Source organism: Branchiostoma floridae, chromosome 16, assembly GCF_000003815.2.
Source record: "Branchiostoma floridae strain S238N-H82 chromosome 16, Bfl_VNyyK, whole genome shotgun sequence".
Classification (NCBI taxonomy): Eukaryota; Metazoa; Chordata; class Leptocardii; order Amphioxiformes; family Branchiostomatidae; genus Branchiostoma; species Branchiostoma floridae.
The window spans coordinates 15370789-15390060 of NC_049994.1; the positions used below are offsets into that span (position 1 = coordinate 15370789).

General features: G+C 38.6%; 1 protein-coding gene across 1 annotated transcript in view; it reads right to left on the reverse strand.

The window, feature by feature from the left end:
* LOC118432830 (nebulin-like) overlaps window positions 1–19272 on the reverse strand; it is a 138704-nt gene that overhangs the window by 56764 nt on the left and 62668 nt on the right. Inside the window, exons 7-22 of the mRNA XM_035844451.1 lie at window positions 7850–7954; window positions 7072–7170; window positions 6475–6675; window positions 5820–5924; window positions 5182–5400; window positions 4515–4616; window positions 4042–4131; window positions 3465–3665; window positions 2972–3076; window positions 2463–2570; window positions 1988–2095; window positions 1718–1819; window positions 1486–1578; window positions 893–1093; window positions 605–709; window positions 298–405 (exon numbers count right to left, since the gene is read on the reverse strand). Of these exons, the coding sequence (XP_035700344.1) occupies window positions 298–405; window positions 605–709; window positions 893–1093; window positions 1486–1578; window positions 1718–1819; window positions 1988–2095; window positions 2463–2570; window positions 2972–3076; window positions 3465–3665; window positions 4042–4131; window positions 4515–4616; window positions 5182–5400; window positions 5820–5924; window positions 6475–6675; window positions 7072–7170; window positions 7850–7954 (2052 nt within the window). The remainder of the gene's footprint in view (window positions 1–297; window positions 406–604; window positions 710–892; window positions 1094–1485; window positions 1579–1717; window positions 1820–1987; window positions 2096–2462; window positions 2571–2971; window positions 3077–3464; window positions 3666–4041; window positions 4132–4514; window positions 4617–5181; window positions 5401–5819; window positions 5925–6474; window positions 6676–7071; window positions 7171–7849; window positions 7955–19272) is intronic.

Sequence of the window (19272 nt, forward strand, 5' to 3'; positions counted from 1 at the left end):
ACATACACCAAAGTTACCATAAAACCAAAAAATCCATGAACCTTACAAATGTCATATGTTGATTTTATAAAGAATTCCTTTAATGATTTCATTTTCATACTGACAGTGTATGTTTCCGCGAAAAAATGCCTTAATGAAAAGCGGCCTGCAGGCTGATTTGAGCTTTCATGAATAAACAAAGGTTCAAACAAACAAACAAAGGCCCATTCAGACAAATGAGTATCATGCTGTGTACAAAACTGCCCCTTAACTATGTACATAATGGGTGTAATGGGTGTAATGTTTGGATCTACTCACATCACTGGCATTGATGGCAGCTTCCTTGGCTGTGAGGAACACAGGAGCATCAGCAGCCAGTCTGTAGCCTCCCTCTTTCTGCTTCTCATAGTCTTGGTGGTACAGACGCTAAATAAATCAGTTGAGAATTAGTTTAAGAATACGTCACATCTTCAAAAATAGTCTCACTTGATGGCTACACTCAAAGAAAATTTACTTGGAAACATCTCAGTTTTCTAACTTGAAGTTCACATTTTCATAATGAAAATATTATTATTGTTGTTGTTGTTGTAAGAAAAGTAGGAGACTATGGAAAGTTCTAACTCACGTCACTCTGCATCTTGGCAGCGTTCACCACACGAGTGATCTCGGGGGAGTCTGCCAGGACTGTGTACTTCTGCTTCTCCTTGTCTGCTTCCCATTGGTAGATACGCTAAACAAACAAACAAACAAACATTTCTCTTAGTAAGTATTTCCTTTTTATTACCATAATGATTAAAAGATATGCTAAATACAATTTCAAAAAGTAATCATGAAGTTCCAATAAATAGTTTTCCTGGACCCTGCACTGAAATTATTGCAGCTACGTGACTGAATTGCCTGGGTAAGAACTTACCGGATCATTCTGGAACTTGACTTTGTTAACCCTGTCCAACTCCACAGAGAAGGGATACTGGCTCAGACATCTCTGCACAAGCCACTGAGCATCCTCCTTGTAGTATTGGTCACTGGTAATTTCCTGTAGAGTCTTCACTCTCTCCATCTCCATAGAGTCTGGGGTTGAAATGAAGGCACCAGGCTCTTGCTTGTAGTGTTTCTGTTTGGATGAAAGTAAACATGTAAACGTGCCTATCTAGAAGCATATCATATAAGTGGATTTTCACTTAAATCAAATTTGCATACTGACTTGTGATGCCTGCGATATGAAAAATTCATAGTAAGGATTATTGACAAAAAGGCATTAATGACATTCAAGATAAACTAGACAAGTCTACAATTCAGAGGATCTCCCTAGAACACTGAAAACTATAAATTACGTAGCTTTACTGGCATCTTTCTTTAACTTTTGAAATACCTATTCTAAATGCAGAATACATATTTTTTACAATCTTTAAGGCTGATGTTACTTGTAGCAACAGTTACTGTGACATTGACTACGGATTTCTTCCCCTTGTTACCAAGGAAAATAAAAGTAAATGTTGGACGTACGTCGCTGGCAAGCTTGGCTGCTTTGGTGCATCGGACCTGCTCCATTGTGTCGGGGATCGAGATGAACTTTCCTGGCTCCTGCCTGTACTTTTTCTGTAGAAAATGAGCACAAAAAAAAAAGATTGTCAAATACAAATTAATAAAGTGTTGATAAATAATCCCACCAAAAAATATTCTCACGATAGTTAACATCTAAAGTGGATACAAGACCTGTGATGCACAATGCACTTACGTCAGACAACTCCAGAATATTCTTGGCAGTCACCATGTCCACCCTGTCAGCAGGGAGGGTGTACTTCACCTTCTGCTTCTCATAATCCTTTGTGTACTCAGCCTATGAAAACATGACGAGAATAGGAAACACAATGAAAGATAAGCAATAAAAAAAAGTTCATAGACAGCAAACAAAAACATCAATCATCAAACCATTGAGAGGACACTGGCAAAAAAGTGCAAAACTGATAATAACATAAAATGTTCAATAAAAGTAACATATACTAACCCCAGAGGCCAGCTGTGCTGACAGTTTGTTCTGCAGGAACAGTGGAGACTCCTGGAAGTTGGGGAATCCCTTCCCTCGGGCCTCACGAAGTCCTGACTGGTAGTTATACTGCAAAAGATATTTATCTTTGTTACTGTCAACTTTAAATCTAACACGCAGAGACTGCTAGCTGTAGTGTATCAAGCTTCTCATCTCATCAACAGAATCAAATGAATAGTGTTTTATCCAACCTCAGGGCAATTTTGACTGCTTCAAATTGTAATGCAGCATACTATTGCGTACAAATGTGGTCTTAAATGTGAAGTATATACAATACATCTACAGATAGTTAACGCTCAATGCTGCAGTGCAATTTGAACCAATCTGCTACAATTTTCTTGATGAAGTTGACAGTCGGTCATCAAAACACATTTTGTACAAAAAATCTGTTTAGTGCTTTTCCGATGGAAACTAACTAAAACATAGATCTACTCACATCACTGGCATTCTTGGCAGCTTCCTTAGCAGTTGTGAAGGTGGGAGCATCAGCAGCCAGCCTGTATCCTCCCTGCTTCTGTTTCTCATAGCCTTCATGGTAAACACGCTATGGACAGTAAAGAATACAAACATAACATTTTAATTTGTATGTATGGAGCAAAGACAATGATTCATACTCTAAACTGGTAAAGACTGGAAACGATTGTAGAGAAAGTAATTTGTCAACACTCAGATACTTTGTGCCAAATTGTGCTAAAAATATGTTTAGGTGGTCAATTCAGTGATCTTACAATGTAAGTGAAAAGTTCTGTGCTTTAGAGGAGTATCTTTAAATCTACAGACATGATCAGAACTCTACCAACAGAATAAATGATTCTTTTATACTGTACTCTCTGCGCTGACACATACATGTACAAAAGTACAACCTTTATTCTATATACTCTTGGATTGATGAAGGAAACGTGTTTGAGGGAATGTTGCATCATAAAATGGAAAGTTCTGACTTACGTCACTCTGCATCTTGGCAGCGTTCACCACACGAGTGATCTCGGGGGAGTCTGCCAGGACTGTGTACTTCTGCCTTTCCCTGTCTGCTTCCCATTGGTAAACACGCTGAAGGAAAGAATACCTCCGTCAAAAGACATACCTTGGTCATACAGTGGCAAAATTGTGCCTACAGGGTTGTAAATCACTTGCCAATCATTTTCCCCTCATCTACAAAATGTCTTTAAAAACTGGATTGAAGATTACATTCAATCATATGGGTGCAAATACATTATAGCTAAGTAGAAATAGAGCATACAATTGGGCATTACAGTGCAATCTATGTACTTCTTGCATCTTGGAATTTTTTACAACTTTTCTGTAAAAGTGATTGCACAAGCTAACTAAGGTGCAACTTTTACCAAAAGGAAATACTACTTCAAAATATCTTGTTATTTATAACTAATTGCTTTCACCTTGACTTGATGTAAGCAACACCTGGCAATTCAGCACTTACCGGATCATTCTGGAACTTGACTTTGGTAACCCTGTCAATTTCCACAGAGAAGGGATACTGGCTCAGACATCTCTGCACAAGCCACTCAGCGTCCTCCTTGTACATTTGTTCGCTGGTGATTTGCTGTAGAGTCCTAACTCTATCCATCTCCATAGAGTCTGGTGTTGAGATGAAGGGACCAGGCTCTTGCTTATAGGTTTGCTGTTAGTATAGCAGGAAAGGAATCATTTTCAGGACACAAGTTGAAACATTCAATGATACCAATGAAATCATAGAAGAAGAACCTTACTGTGCGACAATGGTAACGGATACAATGCTAATATCTTAACATTTCTAAGGAACTAATCTGATTCATGAATGATCTACATCTTGTATAATAGATAAAGCTGACAAAAATAGATAAATCATGCAAAACTATGACAATAATAATTAAATTATTCTATGTTGTAGATGAAGTGGGCAAAAATAGATACATTTTTCACAAATAGTTCCATGGTCACCTTACTTCATCTACACTTTAATAGCTCAGCTCTAAAAAAAACTAGACTTTTCACACCAAACTTGGTATTGTACTTACATCCTTGAGTTTTTCCAACTTTTTGCTGCGTACAATCTCTGGAGTGTCGGGGATGGAGATGGGTTTGCCAAGCTTCTGTCTGTATTTACGCTGCATAGGAAGAAAACATGATCTTGTTAAAACATTGCTGCAAAGAAACAAGACTGACAAATCCTTCAAAAGTCTTCATTCAGATACAAAAGAGAATCTTTGACATCCATTCGATGATGAATGCATACGATGATGCAATTTACATGATTGTATGCCTGTTGTATCCCAGCTATATTTTTTTCTGTCCCGCATATCTTGTGAATTTTCGTCATTAATTTTTGTCATTTTAATGTTACAAAAATATATTTTCCTCAGGTTTTATGTCGTGAAGTTAAGATTTTTGGACAGACGAGGGGAAATTTTATTTTTGTCTGTCCTGGGACGGAGGGACAAAACTTAAGAAAGCCCAATATACAATAAAACAAAACTGACTAACTACTTACGTCTGTCATGCCACTGACAGCCTTGGCGGCGACAAAGTCGACTCTGTCCACAGGTGTCAGGTAGTGAACCTTCTCCTTCTCATAGTCCTTTATGTACTTGATCTGAAACGGAAAAGGGAAAGATTATTTACATGTACGTTTGCCAGAAGCCAGTTGACAATTACATGTACATTGTATATACAAAATGTATATCATGTGATTTAGCAAACACAAAATTAATGCTGTCATCATATTTCTTAGCTTAAATGTTACGAGATATCATATGGGCGGATGATGGTCATATTTCAATGCACTTTCAAAAAGAGAGAGAAAACTACTAGAAATATAGAATTTGCCTTAACCAGTACATCTAGCTGATAGCAGTCATTACATGTAGCTACATGTAGCTGTGTGTAGCTACCTTATAGTTAATGTTATACTTTGTATTGTATACAATGTCATGTATATGCAGTCTGTCACTGTACCACAGAATCATTTATAAGTCTTTGGTATGATCAGACAACAATACAGCAGAGAGCTACAATGAAGTCCAGTTATAATTCTGTGTGTTCAACTTCTAGAAATACTGATAATAAATTTTTGTTTGTTTGTTTGTTTGTATGTTTTTTGTTTGTGTACTCACCCCTGAGGAATTTTTATGTGTTTGTTTGTTTGTTTGTGTACTCACCCCTGAGGCGTTTTCTGCAGAAAGCTTGGCCTGAAGGTACCAGGGGGACTCGTGCACGTTCTTGAAGCTCGCCTTCCGCATGTCGATCAGGTCCTTGGTCTTGTACTCCACATCGCTGGCGATCTTCGCAGCCTCCTTCGCTGCCACGAAGGAGGTGGAGTCGGGAACCAGGGCGTATCCCTTCTTCTGCTGCTTCTGCATGCCCTTCTTGTACTCAAGCTGAGGAGTAACAACAACAAGTTGTGAGCACAAGAAAACACTACAAACAAGAGTTCACCCTTATCCGCAGGGTAACCTATATCCATTGTTCTTACAACACGATATCAAGTCAACGGATGATGGTTTCCAACTGAAATATTTTGAAAATGTTACAAATTGAAACCACCATCCATCCATTTCCTATCCCTAATTACCCAGTTTTTTAAAAACAATGGATATAGTTTACCAGCAGATAAAGGTGATCTAACGTAACCACCTCCATGAATGAAATTGGAATTTTCTTTTAAATAAGGCATATTGAAATATTCATCTTGCCAAAGAAGCATACATTTGTAGCTACAACTTGTAGCTACAACAAATCTGTCTAACATGTACCACTCATACTTGAAGAAAGTAGTTAAGAAAAAAAGAAGACTTACATCACTCTGCTGCTTGCCAGCCTCCACAACACGGATGATCTCAGGTGAGTCGGTGAGGACGGTGTACTTCTTCTTGTCCATCTCCCACTTCTCACGGTACTGTGTCTGCAAGGAGACGAACAACAAGATCAGTTGTTGGGCTTATCTAAAAAACTAGACTTTCTTCTGGAGGCTTCAGCACTCTCCTGTTCATTTTCACGGCAGTTTTATGTTTGCAACTTTTGCAGTCAGCTCTCATATGCTGTACATGTATTTTACTACACAACAGTTCTTCTGTGTTGTTTCGATTACAAATGCCTCATTTCCATACTTACTACAAAATAAAGTCCAGTTTACAGCATGCAGGAAACAACAAGTCCCCCTTATTAGGTGAGAGATCAACTTCACCTTGTCACAATGCCAAACATTTGCTTATATTTGCTCCATCTTAGTTACTGCTATATTATTTCAATGGTGAATGTACCACAAAATCACTAACTTCCGCAAACTTAAAATTTACAGAAACTTGTATAAAAAGGAGCACGCGTAGAAGATACATCCCTGCTTCTCATTTCAAAGTCTTGCAGATTAGACACAACCACCCTCCCAGGCTCTGCACCGGAAACATTGCCAAAATTCTACAGAAGGGAAAGGAGAAAAGTACAACGCCCCCTACCATGTTGAGCAGGTCCTGCAGTCTGGCCATGCGATCCATCTCCAAGTAGATGGGGGCCTGGCTGCAGCATCTCTCGATGATCTCCTTGGCCTCCTCCTTGTAGAAGATATCGCTGACGATCTCCTGCAGTGATGCAAGCTTCCTCATCTCCGGAGTGTCCGTGATCACAGTGTAATTTTCAAGTGGCTGCTTGTACTCAATCTGTTGGGGGGGAAAAGAGAAATATATTTGAAAATGCTGACTGTGTTCTAAGTGGTTGTTTGTACTCAATCTGTGGGCAAAAAGAGAATATCGTTAATCTTCTGATAGTCTTGATTTTGATCTTGGATGACATTACGATTGGGAATCTTTAGTGTCAGTTACAATGGTGTGTTTTGCAAGTGGCTGTTTGTATTCAATCTATCGAGGGAGGAAAGTGGAATATTTCAAAAATGGGGAGGGGTTTGATTGTAGTTTTTACAAGTACAAACTTTTTTTACACTGGTTTGTAATACTTTGTTTTTTTTTTTTTACATAACGACATTGTCTGTCATTGCAAACTCTGTCATTCTGCATATTTTCTACTGAAAATAAGGTATCAAGTGTACATGTACGTACGTCGCTCTGCAGCTTGCTGACTGTAGCGCAATGCACCTCACGCATGCCGTCACATATCTGCTCAAACTTGGCCCCTTTGACCGGCTGCTGGTACTTATACTGGAGAGGAAACAAGGAAAACATGGGAAAAGGGTTGGGCTACTCCAATTTTTGTGCAAATATGTGTTCTAAAAGAATGAAATACAGACATGGAGGTATCATTTCTGGATATTCTTAAAATGAAAAACTTATATTGTTGACAGTTAAATTAATAATAATAAATGCTAAAATTTCAAATTGGTACATACATTTGATTGAATCTCGACAATCAGTGAATACATTGTTAAATTCCTTCCTTCATTTTGGTGTAATAGGTGGTGCACATCTCCATTTCTTAAGCCCTTGGGCCACACAGACCACTTAAGTAGGGGACTTGCCTAAAGGAAGTGGTGTATTCAGCTCTCATACTCTTTCTCATAAAAGCGATAAGCAGAAAAATCAGTAAGGACTATTTTCCTGTCTTTGGTGACCCAACCAGGGTTTGAACCCACAACCTTCCAAGTGCAAGGCAAAACACTCTGCCCAGTAGCTAGGCAATTCATTATCATCATTACGCCAGTCATTCTACTAGTATAAGAGTCTATTTCCCACCCAGGATTTGAACCCACAGCTTTCCAAATGTATGGCAAACACTTTAAAAATTGGGACATTGTACCAGGGACATTGTACCAGGCACTCTACAAATCTATTGTCCTCTACTTAAAAACTGGTATTTTGGATAATTAAAGAAGATGCGTACCTCGCTGGCCAGATTAGCAGACTGCCTGGCTGTCTTGATGAGGGGGGTGTCCGAGCTCAGGTTGTACTTGGTCTTCGCCTTCTCATAATCCTTCACGTAGTTTGTCTGATGTAGCCATGGCAACGGAGGACGGAAACGACAAACGTGAGACAAAACAACGCACAAACAATGCTCACATATACAAGTACAGCAACATATATAACAAGAAGATAGTACACATATCTGAAGAGGACCTAGCCTCACAATACACTGGAGTTAAGGATGGGTTGTTGAAAGGCTTATGATGTAGAATAGGCAAGAAGCTTGTAGAACTTAGACAATGATAGGCAGTAAAATAGAATGATAGAAAATAACATGCCAAGAGAATTACAATTTTGAAGAGCAGCAAAAAGAGATTATAATAAAGAATACATATAGACAATAGGCAAGTATTGAGATAATATAGCTTTATAGAATGTTGCACAAAAACATGTCAACAACAGAGCATGATATTCAATGAAAGCATAAGAAGTTCACAAGTATTAGTTCATGCATCTTAAGTTGTAAATAAGGTAAATAAGGTACAGTCACACAAGAAGAGAAGATCCAGACTCCAGCAGCTGCAAAGTGAACTGAGGAAAGAGAAACTGCTGAGAGAAGAAGATGGAGTTAACATTGCTGCAGGTGTGTGAACATGTGAGGAGAGGATTGTAGCAAGTGGCATGTGGCAGTGGAGTGTCAAGATGTGGCAGAAATGAATGCAGAATGTAGCAAAGAATCGAAGGCAGGAATGAACGAAGACGGAAATGAATGGGAGACAGAGACAGGACGAGGAACAGTTTTATTACAAGGAAGGAAAACACTTCTAAGCAGACTTATACAAGACAGTGAAAGCATGCATTATGAACATAGACTAAGTATATAATAACATGTATCTACCAAAATCACTAAAACTAAGACAATCTAAACACGTTTTTACACTAAACAGATGATTTCTACAACAAAACAACATAAAATCTACACACAGTGGCTTTAAAGGAGGACAAAGTGATGTTTTTCCTTACTATACATGTACCTTTTTTTTTAAATCAATCCAACAGCAGGACTTGAAACATGTATATGAAACTGGAATGGCTGCATGATAGATACAACATCTAAAAGGGACATTAAACAAGACATGACATACCAAACATTACAAGTACGGTAAAACCAGTTGTTGCAAGAAGACACAGCCACATGGGAAGACAGAAGACGGCTCGACATTCCACCCACGGAGACAGAACATAGCTCCACGTTCCACCCATGATACCTCGCTGGCATTCTCAGACGCCTCCACTGCTGTCTTAAACACAGGTGTCTCTGCCACAGCATCAAACTTCTTGCCCTCTGCGGACTTCCGAGCCTCTTCTGTGTATTTGATCTACACAGGAGGTAAACATCAACACTTGCTGTAACTTCCAGTACTGTTATTCTATAACAACTCATTTTAGAAGTTCTCAAAGACTTTACCAAAATCCGGAGTAACATCTTTTTTAGATTCTATACAGGAATGTTGCAGGTTATGCACAGAAAAGATTTGCTGAATACTGTATATTCTGTAGTTTCTACTTTGCTCTTCAAGATGTCAGACCAAATTAACAAATTTGACAAGAGCTTTGGCTTTTTCAATACAGTTATCTAGAACTACGTGCTAGAGAGCTTGATATTTTCATCCTCTGGATCTCAATGAGTCTCTCACATTGCAAAACATTGCAGAAGCAAATGCGAATACAAATGTACTGGTGTGTCAAGTTGAAAGGTGGTTAATTAATAATTTGGAACAGACCTGGCTGGCAAGTTGGTTGGCCTCCTTTGCCCGCTGGTTTTCCACAGCATCAGGAGGAAGATGCAGGCCCTTCCCTCTCTCCTTCTGGTACTGCTCCTTGTACTGTTTCTGTTGGTGGGCAGAGGGAAAAATATGACAATCATGAACTGAACACTATAATATCATTTCCAACCCCTGATTTGGTTATGTGTCATGTTAGCCAAAACATAATGTTTCAGATCTAATACCCCAAAATCTTCTCAGCTTGCTATCTTTTGATCAGAATCAGCTTTCTTCTAATATTTTTAGAAAAAGTAAAAAATAAATTGCAGACTGCATACCTCACTCTGGAGTTTGGCCACTTCCTTTGCTAAGGCCACCTCAGGAGTTTCTGGAAGGATGGTGAACTTCTTTTTCTGGTCATTTGAATCCCTCGTGTAGAGCCGCTGTAATAGGAAAGATTTATTTACTTATGACTTAGTTAAAGAATAGCTGAATAAGTGAAGATTATATCACCCATCATCATATCATACAGATTGAACAGCACATAATCTTTAAGCATGGTTAATAGATTGCCAGAAAATGGTCACAAAGGACAGGTGGCCACTATGGACAGGATTCGTAAAGCTTTGGTCAATGGAAGCAATTATCTGCATACTAAAAGTGGCCCGTTTTTCCTTAGGCAAATGTGGTCCAAACTAATACAGGACCTGGTTTAACGGTGACTGTTACAAGTAGTAGAACTGTGTTCAACAAGTTACATCTTTGGAATTTAGGTGTACTACATCAATTCCCAAAGTTCCCTTTTACCTCAGACTGGATGGTCTCTGCTTCCTGCACCCTTGCCATATCTGGAGTCCACAGATACTGATTGTGTCCAAGCCACATGATGTGTTTGGAACTTTTACCTTCCAAAACTGTGTATCATATTCACTAATTCCCCAGATATCCCCTTTACCTCAGACTTGATGGTCTCTGCCTCCTGCACTCTTGCCATGTCTGGGGTCCATGGGTATTGACTGTGTCCCAGCGACATGATGTGTTTGGCGTCGGCCTTGTACACGACGTCACTCTGCAGGTCCGACACTTTCTTCACTCGGTCCATCACAGGAGTGTCCTGAGCCGCAAAGGCCTTGTTCCTTATCATGTCCTCAGCTTCTTCTTTGTAAGGTAGCTGCAAAATTTTGAAACATTTCAGTTAAAATGTGTACATCATTTACAAACTCAATTTCTATGAAAGTCTGGTCTTTTTCCCCCAATATTCTCAGCCACACTTACAGAGATGACAACCCTTATTCAGAAATATTATTGATAATAATATTTTTTTCTTGATTGATGGTGCAAATTCCAAGTACATAGCAGAACTAAAGGGTTCTGACTTCCATACTTACAAATGTAGGTTAAAAGCTTACCATAATAAACAGTCTTGAAACTTAACACCTTACAGATCACATTACAAGGGAGCTAGAAGATTCAAGGGGATTGACTTGTTATCTTTTGAAAACATTTGACTACGTTGTGAAAGTCCATAGTTACCTCGCTGGTTAGCCTGGTGGCCTCCACTGCATGCCTGTTGCTGGGCGTGTCAAGCACTGCGGTGTATTGGTTAGTCTTGTTCTTTGCATACTCCACCTGGAGGGGATACAATCATAATCATAATCAACATCATCATTATCCCCATCATCATCATCATCAGGGGATGAGCAACTCACAACTTTTACAAACTTTAAGAAACAAAGGTAATCAAAAACAGCAACAGGTTGCAATCCTGTTTTATTATCATTACAAATCAAGTATCCCTCTTGCATTGTCCCTCTACTTGAAATAGGCAGGAAATCTGGAACAAAATCAACAAAATTTTCATATGTTTTCTTCTGTAAAGTACAACTTTTTCCAAACAAAAACCTATGCACTATAGTAACCACAACTCTCAGTTTCAGTTTCTACGCCTTTATAGATAGAAATAGAATATCAAATATGACAGCTTTTTTTTTTACATTGCTTTAACTCTAACCCTATATACAGGGTACAATGTATGCACACATGTCAAGTACATTGCATACAGCCAAAAGAATTTTAAAGGACAGTTTATCAGTTAGTAGGACAAAGGTTTTAAAAGGTTACCTGACTCTGCAGCTGCCCAACTTCCTTGGCCCTCTGTATCTCAGGCGCATCGGGCGGCATCTTGTGCTGTGACTTGGTCTTCTCCGCCTCCTCTGAGTACTTAACCTCACTGGTGAGTTCTGAGACGGCCTGAGCCGTGAGGAGAGTCAGGGAGGAGACGGGGTTGTAGGGTTTGGTCTGCGCTTCCTTCTGAGCTTCATGGGTGTACAGGATCTGAGAGATTCAAAGCATAAGCATTCATTTCAATCAATATTCAATAACATCCACCTACAAGAAAGAGAGCTTCTACTGTCTGCTTATTAGACTTAGAGCTTATTCCTAAAAGCCACTGAAAGTCATGATATTCAAAATCCTCTTTAATTTTCCATCTCACTTCATAAACTGACACTTTATACTTAACTCTTGTAATGGTCTTTGAAAAAAATGTTACAAAATTGAGAAAGGAACAGAACAATTTGAACAAAATCAAAACAAACCCTCTCTTCAAATTGAAAATGGCTGGCTGCCATCCTTTGAAATTTGGGTTTAAGACTCTTGACTTCAGCATCACAATACAACACACTCTTGACTTCAGCATCACAATACAACACACTCTTGACTTCAGCATCACAATACAACACACTCTTGACTTCAGCATCACAATACAACACACTCTTGACTTCAGCATCACAATACAACACACTCTTGACTTCAGCATCACAATACAACACACTCTTGACTTCAGCATCACAATACAACACACTCTTGACTTCAGCATCACAATACAACACACTCTTGACTTCAGCATCACAATACAACACACTCTTGACTTCAGCATCACAATACAACACACTCTTGACTTCAGCATCACAATACAACACACTCTTGACTTCAGCATCACAATACAACACACTCTTGACTTCAGCATCACAATACAACACACTCTTGACTTCAGCATCACAATACAACACACTCTTGACTTCAGCATCACAATACAACACACTCTTGACTTCAGCATCACAATACAACACACTCTTGACTTCAGCATCACAATACAACACAATTGTTACATTGATGCATATCATCCAACAAGTATCTTATAGTTTTATACACACCTGACTAGCCAGCTGACTCGCCTCCTTTGCCCTGACGTTTTCCATAGAGTCTGCGGGGAGGAAGTAGCCATGACCTTTGCCCTTTTCATACTGTTCTCTGTACTTCATCTGGGAGAAAAAATCTTGGTATTAGTGATTATTGAAAATCTCTTACATTTGCACCTGCAATATGTCAAAACTGGGCTTTAAAATACATTGGGGCTGTATCTACTTGTATGATGAGAGAAGAAGGGGTCACATGTCTATTAAAGGACTTTCTGATCATTAACAGTACTAGATAATTTGTAAAAACATTATTGCATGAGGTTTAGACATCTCATACATGTATTCATAATCCAAAGGCAGCAAAATAATGCAGCAGCATACTTGTATAGCAAAGTCTCTAAGCAAGATTCCTTGTTAACATCTGGAGCAATTTACTTATTCAAAATGCAGCTCAGATTGTCAACCTGCTAAGCTACTGTATCTCAATGTAAACATTTTTAAAAATTCCCACAGGCAATTCACAAAATTCTAGAGACTATGACAGTGGGATTTGTGAAAATAACCTGGGGAAAACACAATAAATTTGAATTCATCCAGTCCCTTATCTTCTTCAAGTAAAAAAATAGCGATTCATTATCATCTTACCTCACTCTGTAACTCTGCTGCCTCCTTACACGCTTCGATGTGGGCTGTGTTGGGGGTTTGTGTGTACACCTGTTTGTGCTTCTCATAGTTGGCCTTGTACAGATTCTAGTGCAGGGACAACAAAAGAGCAAAGTTTAACAATTGAATCACAATATCAAAATATCATCATATCAATCAAAATATAATGTATGTTAACTCTACAAATACAACATTTTAGTAATAACTGATTCAGTTGAGATTTACATCTGTTTTCAAAATGAGACCTACTATAATAAATACTACTCCTAACTTTTGTCTGTTTTTGAATTATCAAATATCCCTTAATGACTGTATACAAGTATACATGGCAACTCTTGGATTGAAAGGCAGGGTCAAACCCTATCCTTCAACCATCTTTTACCTCCTTGACCAAAATCAGATAACCGTTTATGCACCGTGGTGGTGTGACAAACATTGTGTTAAGTGCCTTTCCCAAGGGCTCAAGATTGGTTACATGACAGAATTTGAAGGCCAAAACCCTGGGTTCTAGGCAGTTACGCACATGAACCCAAACATAATTACTACAAAAAAAAAGCCACGAACTTGCCTGACGAAATGCATTCAAGTAATAATTCCCCGCACCTCTGACTTAAGTTTCTCAGCTTCTTCAACCCTGGACATCTCCGGAGTGAAGGGGTACTGACTGTGTCCCTTCTGCATGATCTCCTTAGCCTCATCCTTGTAGATGACATCACTGATCATGCTTTGGACCTCGTCTGTATGCTTCTTTTCCAGGGTGACCAGCGGGGTGTAGCGCTGACCTCGATACTCCGAGAACAGGGTACCAGCGTCACGGTCGCTGTATGGGAGCTGTGTTTTGAAAGAAAGTAAATGTATTACAATTAAAATTCACAAAGTATAAGAAAAAAGTTCTTAACTTGTTTATGTGTCTGAAACAATTTCCCTAGTCTTATTTACATGTTCCTGCCAAAAATGAAGACAAAATTGTATTGAAACAAAGATATCGTACACCAAATTATTCTGTCCTTTTCTTCTTTCAATGCCAATAAATCATATCTCTGCTGAGTAAGTTGTGACAAGTCTTTTAATCTTTTGGAGGGCCAACCATCAAAAAGTGTTAAGAATATTTCCTTGTTTGACAACTGCTTGTCCACTACACAAATGCACATGTACGTAAACTAGTACCCAGATTATCAGAATTTAAAGGCAAAGCACACACAAGACTACGGAAGAAGATGACTCACATGGCTCTGTAGGGCCCCAGCCTCCTTAGCATGTAGGTTAACTGGGGTGTCCAGTACTGGGACGTACTTGTCTGACTTGTCTTTTGCATACAGGCGCTGTAAAGGAAGGTTTACAAAAAAATTAATATCAACACTTAAACTAAGAAATAAAATGTACTTGCTACAATAAACAAACTTGTTATGATATAAAAACCCTTTTTCTGCCTCATTCCTAGATTGAAAACATATAACACCATAGACCAGCACCATGACTTTACATTTGATATGTGTTTCATTCATAGCAATTAACAAAGTCACATCCTTTCTACACACAGGCATTACATTGGCTTATTCACTATGCTGTACATGTATGAGTGGTGTTCTGCAGTTCACCAATGAATCAACAGAGGGCACTTTACCTGGTTCTGAAGGTCTCCCACTTCCTTGGCCCAGACAAAGTCAGGTGCGTCTGCAGGCACCTTGTGCTGGGACTTCATCTTCTCTGCCTGCTCCTTGTACTTGACCTGAAGAAAGGCCAGGGATTGGTCAGTTTTAACCTGTCTTAACATTTATCCTCAGGTTATATAATTCCATCTCGTTGAAAGACAGTGTGTTTGAAAGATCTCAGCAGCAGTTTAGATATGCAGGAGAGCATTAAAATGGGGGATGTTGCATCAGTTTATACACATTCTTATTGGGTGGATATATGTGATCTGGTGGAATTTTAATCATTCAATTCCTTTTCAGAATGATTTTGTACCTTGAAAGATGTCTACTTCAAACCCTGTCCTTGGTGCTGAACTTGAAATACAACAACTAATTTGTGAATAAAAAATGGATTTCTAGTATCCAAAATGTAGCAGCTTTAAATAAGGTTCATGCCAGCAGATATGTTTAATCCGGGTGCTGTCCTTGGTTCTGAATCACCATCTCTGGATTTCCAGTATCCAACATGTAACAGCTTTAAGAAAGCTCACAATGTACATTTTTTCCCACTTTGAGAGGTAAGGCTAGGGATTGTTCATTTTCCATTTTTCACACCGACATGTAAAACACTAATACTGTCTCTTCTATGTAAAAAAAATGTGCATCATGTGCAACAGAGACTTGCAAGAAAAACTGAAAAATGCACAAAATATTCTAGTAATGTCTACCCAGGTCCACATCATGCACATACACTGGTAGACCACAGTTAGTCAGAATATATAACAGAGTGTAGACAGCCCAAATTCAACTTCAACAAATTCCATACTGCTAAAGAAAATGTATTTCAGTACACCTTGCTCTGTCACTTCATGTCTTTGCCCTCTATACTCTATTTTCCATTAAAAAACATGAAAAGTGTTGGATGATTTTGTACCTCACTTGTTAGCCCTGAGACTTCCTGGGCCGTCTTCACCACCACTGAGTCCCCGACTGCATCAAACTTCTTGTTATGGGCTTCATTTAGGGCATCTTGGGAATATTTGACCTGGAGTGTAAGAAACAACATTCTAATCATTTAATATATGTAGGCTCATATTTTTTCTCTAATGGCAATGTAAAGTATTATCCAATTTAAAATCAAGAGTTTTATTTATCTGGACAAATTTTCATGTACAATTTTGACAAATACACTGTTTGTTTACAAATCAGAGGTAAATTCTATAAAACAGACCATTACTAAAAAAAAAAATTTGAGATAGAACATCTACAAATGTACCCACCTCACTGGCCAGTTCTGTAGCTTCCTTCACCCGTACAGCCTCCAGGTTGTCTGCAGGGACGAAGTATCCAGTCCCCCTCTCTTTCAAGTACTTCTCACGGTAGTTAGACTAAAACATCAACAAATAACAACAGTTAATACAAATCTCATAATGATCATGCTTAAACAGGAATACCAAATATATGTTAAGATAACATAAGCTATTGTAAGATGGAAGCAACTACGAAGAAATACAACAAAATTGGAGAAGCTTTCTATCCAAAAATAACATCCAGTAATAACCCTGTCCATGGTGCTGAACACCTCTGTAATGTGGTAATCTGTAGTGTAATAGATCTTGGTAGGAATGTCCAAGATCTGGAAGCTGTCTGGTGCTATACAATTCCTTCTGTCATTTCTTGAAGTAATGATTTTGCAGACATATCTACTTAAAGTTCTGTCCTTGGTTCTGAACTATAAGTGTTTATCAAACCAATTTGGGTACTTCCAAATTTTCAAAAGTTGATTGACACTACAAAGTTGGCCTTGTATACATTGGCCTTTAAGAATGGTTTATCAATTCAATTTCTGTCCAATTCTGAGTCAATAGCAAAAGATATAGGATAGTAACTTGACCCGTTTTGAGGTTTAATACTATGATAGGAGACAGAAACTAGTAAAAGGCTTGTTTAATGAAAAGCAGAAAATTGTCATACCTCACTCTGAACCTCTGCAATCTCCTTAGCAGTGACAAAGCCCAGCTGGTTCGGGTGACTGGTGTACTTCTGCTTCCACTTTTCATAGTTCTCCTTGTACAGATGCTGGAATAAACAAACCAATACTTATTAGTAAAATATTCTAAATAAATCTTGACACATAGTATCCATTCCCCATTACATTTCTGTAAATTCTACCCAGTCCATAGGTGGTCTACTGTTCATTGTGCTTGTTGAAAAGAACAATGGGTATTTCCCCAGTACAATGAACCTGTATATAATATAGACAGAATCTGTCTTCTTTGTAACAACCAGTGGAACAATAGCTCTTCAGTGAGCTAAGCTGGATGAGATTAAATTCCCCTTTCCTTATAATGCAATTGAAATTTTGAAGAGTAACAATTACATTGTTGGATATGTTAGAGGTATGTCTTTACCTCTGACTTGAGTTTTTCTGCTTCTTCCACCCTGGTCATCTCCGGAGTGAAGGGGTACTGACTGTGTCCCTCTTCCATGATGGTTTTAGCCTCGTCTCTGTAGACATGGTCGCTCTGGTAACCAGACACTTGTAACATGTACTTGTACTGCTCTGTCTCGTGGACAGGGAACTGCTTCCCTACAAGATTCTTTACTTCGTACTTGTATGGGATCTGTAAAAAAAATTGCATGAACAGTTAAACCTAACAATGCATTAGGAAACTTAAAAAGTTGACAGGGGTATTACAGACAGGAGTATAAATACTTTTGTCAGTGAAAAAAATATCTAAAGGTATTGTCAAAAGTAGCCTTAATGGCCCTTACACAGTGGTGGTCATAAGTACACAGTTTTCAATGTATTGAGATTAGAATATTCTAACGTTACTCATGTGTTTACACTAATTATGTTGATTTCCGTAAATCTACTTAAAGTGTTATTTTACTGAAGTTTTAGGCAAAATGTTCACATTTTTGGCTATACAGCTGTATAAAAGTACTTACATCACTCTGTAGTCTGGATGCCTCGTCAGCTTGCCGTATGGCAGGTGTGTCAAACACTGGAGTGTACTGGGTGCTTTTTCCTTTGATGTATTCATTCTGAAACAACAGCACACATTAAAGAACTGTAATGACAAGCCTCTGCAGTCTTAATATCTAAAGTATCCTCAGTTGCCAAATACTAGTATATTAAATGATTGCTGGGCCTACTGCATTAGCAGGTCTACGATATATACAATTTATGTCATACCTTTGACGCGAAAACGTTTGATAAGGGTGTTCCGGACCGTGTGATAACTTCCGTATCACACAGGCTCAAAGTTTGTATCACACAAACGTCCTTCGAGTAAATCAAACCATTTTGAGCGGGCCAAGTGGTTGGCAATTCGAATACCTGATTCGAACGTTGGAACATTGCTGTTGTAACACTTTTTGTTCGAGGGCACTACATTTTTTTTTTATAAATTTTTTCAACTTCTGGCGCATTTTGCATCAAAACATGGGTTTTCTCAGGTGGGCATGACATAAATGAAATACAGCACGGTGCATTCCACATCACCCTAGGTCCCAGTCCTCCCGCGGGTCAGGCTAGCAAAGTCGCCTTTTGGTAAAATCTTAATTTTGCACCATAGATGTCTTTTCAGCATGGCTAGCACTTTGCTTTAGTCCCCAGCTACATGGACAGCCTTTGCTGTATATACTTTACTGCCAAACCCAAAAAAAGATAAGCAAGCTTCTATCATTCGATGTAAACTGACCAAAAGTCTAGAATGGAAAGGTTCACCAGAACCAGAAGATGCAGTAAAGATGCCGTACCTGGCTCTGTAGCTTCCCCACCTCCTTGGCCCAGAGAATTTCAGGTGTGTCGGGTGGCATCTTGTGTTGAGCAAGGGTGGACTGCACCTGTTCTCTGTACTTGGCCTAAAAAATAATAATCCAAGTTACAACAATGTCAATGATTTAAAATCAATGAAAGGTAATAAAATAAATTTTAAAGATTAGAAAAACAAATTGTAAAAAATTTTAAATTTCTTTTAAACAGTATTGAAAAATAAAAGACAGTACAGTTACTGTAGAATGCTTATATCTAAAGAAAGTAAAACTGTATTCAAGACCATATATAATGCCTGACATACATGTATCACCAACAAGCAGCCTAGCCCCCCCCCCCTCCCCACATTACAACTTGACTGT